This window comes from Diaphorina citri, unplaced genomic scaffold (genome assembly GCF_000475195.1).
Source record: "Diaphorina citri unplaced genomic scaffold, Diaci psyllid genome assembly version 1.1 scaffold3338, whole genome shotgun sequence".
Taxonomy (NCBI): domain Eukaryota; kingdom Metazoa; phylum Arthropoda; class Insecta; order Hemiptera; family Psyllidae; genus Diaphorina; species Diaphorina citri.
Window position 1 is genome coordinate 20,576 of NW_007380747.1, and position 9,126 is coordinate 29,701.

At 42.2% G+C, this 9,126-nt stretch overlaps 1 protein-coding gene and 1 long non-coding RNA gene across 2 annotated transcripts in view; one reads left to right on the forward strand and one right to left on the reverse strand.

Annotated features, from left to right (window-relative positions):
• LOC103520224 overlaps positions 1–5,068 on the forward strand; it is a 7,748-nt gene extending 2,680 nt beyond the window's left edge. The window contains exon 4 of the mRNA XM_026831431.1: positions 3,948–5,068. Coding sequence (XP_026687232.1) covers positions 3,948–5,049 — 1,102 coding nt within the window. The 3' untranslated portion in view covers positions 5,050–5,068. The remainder of the gene's footprint in view (positions 1–3,947) is intronic.
• A 2,675-nt stretch (positions 5,069–7,743) lies between these two features.
• LOC113471942 lies at positions 7,744–9,120 on the reverse strand. Its single transcript, XR_003394449.1, has 2 exons — positions 9,001–9,120; positions 7,744–7,881 (listed from the first exon to the last, which is right to left on the reverse strand). It is a non-coding gene; the product is annotated as an uncharacterized LOC113471942 (long non-coding RNA).
• Between the last annotated feature and the right edge of the window lie 6 nt (positions 9,121–9,126).

The following is a 9,126-nucleotide window of genomic DNA, read 5'->3' on the forward strand; positions in this document are numbered from 1 at the left end:
TCCGGCCCTGGTATTATTGGCCTGTCCCTTGCCTCAGGTAAGTAGGGCTGGACACTCACTGTGTTCTACTCCTATCTAGACCTGGACCTCATGCCAGAGTCCGGCCCTGGTATTATTGGCCTGTCCCATGCCTCAGTTAAGCAGGGCTGGACACTCACTGTGTTCTACTAACTCCTATCTAGATCTGGACCTCATGTCAGAGTCCGGCCCTGGTATTATTGGCCTGTCCCTTGCCTCAGGTAAGCAGGGCTGGGCTCACACCAGTGGCCCATGGCATGGACGCCATAGGCGGTTCTAGCCTAACATTTTGAGGGGGTGGGGGCTGACTTACCAGGCTACTACTTGAGAACTATTTTTTTTTCTTTTTCTTTTCTGAGTACCTCTGAAATCGGATTTTGAAACATGTTCTAGGAGACAAACTCTTTTTCAATGGGTTATAGTGATTGATAAATAATGGATGCTCCAATTTTCGGAGTCTGGCCTACAGTATAGGAAAAAATTGAAGCTTTAGGAAGGAGGTCCGCCCCCCTCCCTGAAAATGGCCCTGTAAAGTACTGTGAAAGCGGTGCCAAGGTAAAATCTTGGAAGAAAAAAAAAGTTAATGGACAAACAAAGTTCTATACCAAATTAAGATTCATATTTTTTTCTTCTTCGTCTTCTTCTTCTTTTTTAGGAGGTTTGACCGAGGGAACTGTAACTGCTATGGTCTTATCGTCCCGAAATCGAAGAGAGAAGGAAGACAGGATAGGAAAAAGCCAGCCGTTCCGAGAACGAACATTATCCCATCAGGATAAAATCCGCCCCGGGCGGAAATCGAACCCGCGCATACAAGGCAGACGCACTACCAACTAAGCTAACTAACTCAACCTTTGCTGTTTCTTTAGCAAGGAAATGTCAGGCTGGTATACTCCTTGTTTAACGTCCTCCAGTTAGTATTCTATTCTATAAAATGTTAGTTAAGCAATATACTGCCCTAGGTATTTCACGAAAAGTCCGCCACTGATCGAAGTTATTAATTTATAAATAGCGATTTTATAGCTTTAATAACAGTTATCAAGTTATAATTAGGTTCTTAGCTCGGCTACCTAATGACGAATACTAGTACCTAATAAAAGACTAGTATGTTTTGATACCCAACAGTTACCTAGATTGCTCATCATCCTCTATAAATGCAAAAAGCACGTACTTTTACGTCAGATAGCTTGAATACGCTGCCGAATTTGGTTGTCATGCTGTCAGGTAAGCTTGAACAGGGTTTTTTTTTAGAAGTATGATATGTAGAGGGAACTGTAACGGCAAGGTTCTTATCGTTCCGAAATCAAAGAGGAAGAAAGACAGGATAGGAGGAAGACATCCGTTCCGAGAACGAACATTATAAAATCAGAATAAAATCCGGCCCGGGCGGTAGTCGAACCCGCGGCCTAGCGCTTACAAGGCAGACACGCTACCAACCAAGCTAATTAGACTGGCAACCAAGCTAATTAGACTGGCCAAATTGTTACAGTTGCGTCCTTGGAACATATCGGTATATCATATCAAATTTCATCGCTTTACGACAAACCGTTCTTGAGATATTTTGTTCACAACCTTTTCAACATTTTCCACGAAATGAGGGTTAAGTAACAATTACTTTGATTAATATCTGGATGGGTGACTATCCGATTTTTACCAAATTGTTACAGTCGCGTCCTTGGACCATACCGGGATAGCACACCAAATTTATATGAAGTCATTTTTACGGTTTGTTCTGTGTTTAGTATGTGGGAATGTAGAAAACCTCGATATGAAGTCATTTTTACGGTTTGTTCTGTGTTTAGTATGTGGGAATGTAGAAAACCTCGATATGAAGTCATTTTTACGGTTTGTTCTGTGTTTAGTATGTGGGAATGTAGAAAACCTCGATATGAAGTCATTTTTACGTTTTGTTCTGTGTTTAGTAAAGGACCCTCGTTAATAAGTAGAATAATTACTGAGTAAACCTCTACATCAAGTACTTTTCGTCATTTCCCTTGAACTATTTACTATCGAGGTTCGACTGTATTTTAACTTTCCTTATCCTATAGGAAGGAAAGTAATGTAATCGGGTCGAATTTTCGATGGTCAGTTTTTAGTGCCAAAACACGTTTTGAGGTCCCTAGAGCCTAAATACAAAGTTTCAGCCATTGGTCTTCTGTCTATCTGTAAACAAAATATCTCGAGAACGGTAAGAGCTAGAGACTTTTTTACCCACATGTTATACCTGGTTTCCCCGATTCCCTAGAATCCCGAGCACCTTCATTCCGTAGAAAAATCCGACAAATGAAAACTTCATCTTGCTCTTTAGAATGAGGTCGAAATTTAGGTGGAGTTGCAACTTGAACTTCGCATCATTAGACTTCGCAATGATGTCTTCACAAACTCGAAAATCTAGGGTTGAAAATCAGTTTGGAAACCGTGTAGAGGTAATCGTGAGTGGGAAATTGGTCCTTTTTTTAGCTAAATCCTCTTTAGGGGTGATCGAGCTATTCATTTCTAACGAAAGTCACAACTTTGGGTCGGGGTTGTATTTTGTGGGTCTTTTGGGTCACTAGGAAGCTAATATTCGCAAAAAAGCTGTTTTAAACTCTAGGTATGATATTCAGGAATAGCAACTTTTTCCAAAATATTGACACATTAAGACTTTTATATACATCCCTTGATAGAAGTAAATTGGAGTATGCCACCGTCATCTGGGCTCCTAAATCAAAGTCTTATGTGTCTTTGCTGGAAAATGTACAAGCTAAATTTTGGAGGTCCTCATTCAAGAAAGAAAATGGTTTTTACCCAACCTATACCCCAATACTATTTCATACAAACTCTTAGCCGAGAACTTGGACCTTCAGAGTTTAGAAGATAAGCGAAGGTGTGCATTCATAGTGTTGTTATACAATATCATGCACAGCATTGTGGATGTTCCCTCCGCAATGGAGTACATTTTTATAAAGGTGCCACCAGTGGGATTATGCCAGAGAGAAGACCCTGCGTTTTTCTCCTCTGGAAAGGTTGTGCGCAGCCCAATATATTCTGCTTCGACACTGCCCACTGCTATGTAACTATATAACCAATACTCCTCAGATCTGAACTTTGCTGACCCACTCGTCCTTTTCAAAGAGAGGTTGAGGGGCCTTATGGGAAATAACCCAACTTTGCATTTGTAGGTGTAATAATAGAACTTATTGATGAACTTATCTAATTTTAAAATAAAACTAAAATAATTATCGAGGAATAATTATTTAATTAAGAATCTTCATTAATCAAAATTAAAAATTTAAAAGACAATTGAGATTCGACATACAACTGGTGGTAATATTTGGTGAGCTTTCGAGAATACTCAGATTCTCATCATCAGACCAAAACTTCACTGCATTGGCGGCGTGCCATCTATTTATTTTTAAAGCATTGCACGCCGCCAATGCAGTGAAGCAGAAGTGAGATTAGAGGAAAGAGGAGTGCAATGAGGGTAAAGAAAGGTAGGTGGCACGCCTCCAATGCAGTGAAGCAAAAGTAATATTAGAGAGAGAGGAGTGCAATGAGGGGAAAGAAAGGTAGGTGCTACGTGAAGTAGGAGGACACAAATTATGAAGTGACTAAAAGGCGGGGTACAAAATTGATTTTTAATCTTTTTTGGGGTGGGATGGAGTTTTGTTTATTTTTTGTGGCACTTGATTTATTTTGGGAGGAACGACTTGGCGGGGTCTTTTTTATGCCACGAAGTGGTATTTTTTGGGGGGATCCTATCTATAGGAAGGAAAGTAATGTAATCGGGTCGAATTTTTGATGGTCAGTTTTTTTTGTACTATTACTGTCTACCGCGGCTGTTCTTCTGGGCTTTCAACATAGCAACGAGTGTCTATGATAAAGTAAGTCTAATTAATGAAGGGTAAATCAGACCAACAAACCCCACCTCATTTCAAACATTTCTGTTCCAGAAAGGACAAGGCAGTCTGTTTCAAAAGTACTGCCAAACTCCCCAACGCCACTCAAATGGTGACGGTATCATGCTCCCAGTATTTCAAAACCATGAAGCTGCGACCAAAACGGAACATCGTGTACGAAAATTTCTTCTACATTCTCCTCCTAACCGACTCGGTGAGGGAGAAAATGAAAAAGCAAGATGAAAAAAGAAAAACGGAGTCATCAGAAGCAGAAGGCAAAGTGGAAAGGTCGTCACCAGAAACAAGAGACAGAGTAGAGAGGTCTATTGATGAAAGAAATAAAGATCGTGCCGGAAAAACAACAAATGAAGAAAATGCTGAGAAAAATCCCAAAGTTGCTGAGAATCAAACGGTACGCGACACATTTCTCAAAGATAAACCGGGAGAGAACAATCTCCCAGACAAGGAGATAAATAAGACTGAGTTAGATAGTAAGGATCCTACGAGTCACGTGAGCTCACGTGAAATGAAACCCGAAGCAATGCGTGCAGCAAGTGATGAAAGCCTAGTCAATGATGTACAAGAACAGAGATCTGCAAAAGTCGCCGGCTGTACAGGTCTCCAGTGTGACCTGGAAGGTCCAGCTTTACTCAAAGTTGGCCGTGGGAAAAGTGGTAAAGCAAGCCTAGTCAGTGATGTTCAAGAACAGTTTAAAGAGCCCCAAGAAGGGAAAAGTGATCCAAATGAGACTCGCAACAGAAGATATAGGAGGGAACCTCAAAGTGATACTACTCATAAAAAGGAACACAGAAGTGACAAAAGATATAGGAGGGAATCTCAAACTGATACTAATCATAAAAGAGATCACCGAAGTGTTATTGTCGACGCTATCAGAAGCAAACTGAAAGACATAGCCGGGACAGTTGAAACAGCCCCAGTCGAAGTTCAGGAAGAAGATCTCAGTTTGCTAATCATCGGTATTGACTCCATATCCAGACTTAACATGATCCGATCCTTACCCAAGACACGGAAATTCCTACAGGAGACGGGATGGTTTGAGCTGGAGGGATTCAATAAAGTGGGCGAGAATACGCTGCCGAATTTGGTTGTCATGCTGTCAGGTAAGCTTGAACAGGTTTTTTTTTTAGAAGTATGATATGTAGAGGGAACTGTAACGGCAAGGTTCTTATCGTACCGAAATCAAAGAGGAAGAAAGACAGGATAGGAGGAAGACATCCGTTCTGAGAACGAACATTATAAAATCCGCCCCGGGCGGGAATCGAACCCGCGGCCTAGCGCTTACAAGGCAGACGCGCTACCAACCAAGCTAAGGGAACTCTGAAGAGGAAAAACAAAAAACATTGTTAGAGCCAGCCTAGTTAGCTTGGGGGGAAAGCGCTAGGTCCTAGGTCACGAGTTCGAGTTTTTCTTACAATGATTTTATCTTAAATAGATATGGTTCGTTCTCTGAACGGCTGGCTTTCTCCTATCCTGTCTCCCTTATAGTTCCTCTATCAAACCTCTTAAAGTTAAAATACAAGAAAAAAAGGTACTTTCCTTCTTTGAAGAGGTTTGTGAGATAAATGTAACAACGAAGGTTTTTCATTCCGGAAATCAAATAGAGAAACAGGAGAGGATAGGAAAAAGCAAGCTGCTAGGTATTTGAAAAAAAAAAAAAAAGTTCCTAAATTGGTGGCTTTGGCAATTTTGGTATGTTGAGGGAAAACATTAATAACTCAGTTTGGATTGAACCCACGCCCTCCTGATTACCAGGCGAGTGTCTTAACCACTACACCACCAAGGTAATACTCACAGGGGATTACTCAGAGCTCGCGGTGTCACCAGCATACACTTCATAGGCTGTTTATCTAGCTGTCGGTTGTGATAGGTTTCGACCGCCTTGATAGCATCTTTCTGGTGTGTGTGTATATAACTTCCGCTGTACCGGGGCGTACCACACGGGATGCAATCAGAGGACCGATGTCTTCAAATAATTCCTGAGGGGAAGAGAGGAAAAAGTCAAATTTGTAAGCTTTGGTGAGATCCTCTTAAGTAATCAAGTCTTCGTCTTCTTCTTTTCATTTACTTGGGTAATTCTAAGAATTTTTTTTTTTTTTTTCGTAAAAAAAGATCAATGATACAAAGAAATATCAACAAGGGAGGTCTTAATGTCCCGAAGTCGTTGTGAGGAAGACAGGAAAGGAGAAGGCCAGCCGTTCCGAGAACGAACCTTACATGCTAAGGATAAAATGCCTTGTAAGCGCTAGTACGCGAGTTCCACTGCCGCCCGGGGCGGACTTTATTCTAAACAGATAAGGTTCGTTATTGGAACGGCTGGCTTTCTCCTGTCCTGTCTTCCTTCTCTCTTCGATTTCGGGACGATAATACCCTAGCAGTTACAGTTCCCTCTTTTAAACCTCTTTAAAAATATCTGTGTGGTAGCATGCCCATCCCATAAAATCCCTCTCATCAGATGGGCAAGAAGACACAATACTTCCCATTTAGATGCTGCACTCGGAAACGACCCGAACTTACTAAAACTTACCCAAATATATTACTATGGTGTTTTTCACTCAGAAATTAACCCAAACTCACCAAATCTTACCAAATGATGTTACTATATGCCTATTGCCTTTGTACTTTGTTGCGCTACGCTCATACGTCATATTATGCTAAGTTTCTGCAAAATATTAGTGCAAATTTTTGTTGATGGAGGGGATTTTTTTAGAATATTTACCTTGATATCATCACTATTGACCAAATCCAAATCTCATCACTATTGACTCAGATTTGGATTTTTCCCAACTTTTTACATAGGAATCGACTATTTATTTATAATTTTTACCCATTTGCAACTGCTCATGTTTCCCCGGGAGAATTTAGAATAAATAAAAACTTAAAAAACCCATGAGGTGGGATTGAGATTTGAGAATTTTGGGAAGAGAGCTTTCAAGCTTTCATGAGTTTAGCTTTGGATTAGCTTTTTGATTTAAACAGTGATTATTAATTTGTTCCTATTAAGTGTTTTCTGATTCAATAAAGTTCTGAATGACTAAGTCTTCTCAAGAAATGTCTTTCATTAATTGATCTTTTTTCAGGGAGGGGGCGGACCTCCTTCCTAAAGCTTCAATTTTTTCCTATACTGTAGGCCAGACTCCGAAAATTGGAGCATCCATTATTTATCAATCACTATAACCCATTGAAAAAGAGTTTGTCTCCTAGAACATGTTTCAAAATCCGATTTCAGAGGTACTCAGAAAAGAAAAAGAAAAAAAAAAAATAATAGTTCTCAAGTAGTAGCTTGGTAAGTCAGCCCCCACCCCCTCAAAATTTTAGGCTAGAACCGCCTATGGCGTCCATGCCATGGGCCTCTGGTTTGAGCCCAGCCCTGCTTACCTGAGGCAAGGGACAGGCCAATAATACCAGGGCCGGATTGATAAGTCTCAGGCATGAGGTCCAGGTCTAGACAGGAGTAGAACACAGTGAGTGTCCAGCCCTGTTTACCTTAGGCATGGGACAGGCCAATAATACCAGGGCCGGACTCTGACATGAGGTCCAGATCTAGATAGGAGTAGAACACAGTGAGTGTCCAGCCCTACTTACCTGAGGCAAGGGACAGGCCAATAATACCAGGGCCGGATTGATAAGTCTCAGGCATGAGGTCCAGGTCTAGACAGGAGTAGAACACAGTGAGTGTCCAGCCCTGTTTACCTTAGGCATGGGACAGGCCAATAATACCAGGGCCGGATTGATAAGTCTCAGGCATGAGGTCCAGGTCTAGACAGGAGTAGAACACAGTGAGTGTCCAGCCCTGTTTACCTTAGGCATGGGACAGGCCAATAATACCAGGGCCGGACTGATAAGCCTCAGGCGTGAGGTCCAGGTCGAGATAGGAGTAGAATACAGTGAGTACTATGGAACAGGATACGAGGGCACAGACCTGACGCTGAGTACCCCAATGCCGCTCCCACACCATCATCAGTTACATCTAAGAAAAAAAAAACATAATAATTTTTGATAGAGGGAAAGGGAACTGTAACTGCTGGGGTCGAGTGGATTGGAACACATCACATGCCTTCAGGCACACTCCATTTGTCAAGGGTTTAGGCATTGCCTGGCCCTTGGGATCAATTTAATTTTGAAGGTCTTAATGGTCCCGAAATCGACAGAAAGAAGACAGGATAGCATAAAGCCAGCCGTTCCGAGAATAAAAATTATGCGTTCAGGATAAAATTCGCCCCGGGCGGGCATCGAACCTGCGGCCTAGCGCTTACAAGATAGACGCGCTACCAACCAAGCTAACTAGGCTGGCCTTTCGTTTGTTTGTTTATGCCAGCCGAGTTAGCTTGTATTGTAGCGCGTCTGCCTTGAAATTAGTAGGTCGCCTGTTCGATTCCTGCCCCGGAACGGATTTTATCCTAAACACATAAGGTTCGTTCTCGGAACGGCTGGCATTCTCCTATCCTATTTTCCTTCTCTCCTCGATTTCGGGACGATATGACCTTAGCAGTTACAGTTCCCTAATACAGTATGACCCACAAATACAGTATGACCCATAAGCCCCCCAACCACACAAATACAGTATAACCCATAAGCCCCCCAACATAAGTAAACGCGCACTTCTTGTGGAATCAGAACTGGGTTCGCCCGCGAATCACGCTCAGACCACGGTCTGTCAGACCCAGGTTTGTGAGACCACGGTCTGTCAGACCCAGGTTTGTGAGACCACGGTCTGTCAGACCCAGGTTTGTGAGACCACGGTCTGTCAGACCCAGGTTTGTGAGACTTCGGTCTGTCAGACCCAGGTTTGTGAGACCACGGTCTGTCAGACCCAGGTTTGTGAGACCACGGTCTGTCAGACCCAGGTTTGTAAGACCACGGTCTGTCAGACCCAGGTTTGTGAGACCACGGTCTGTCAGACCCAGGTTTGTGAGACCACGGTCTGTCAGGAGGTCTGAACGTGAGTGGTGGGCCTAGAAGCATTTGGTAGTATATAGTACTAGCTGATCAAAAATTGGTCATATCTCAGGATCGGTTTAGAGTTTCGCAATATTCCAGGCGGGATAGTTTACAATCCAATTACATATACATATTTGATACTACTTACCATACCGTTTGGTTCATAATTCCAACTATAGTTGAGTTCCGAGTCAATTTCTGTAACTTTAGGTGTGTTTATCAGCAAGCAGCATAACTACCATATCAGCAGATTCGATTGGAATTTCCAGGAGAT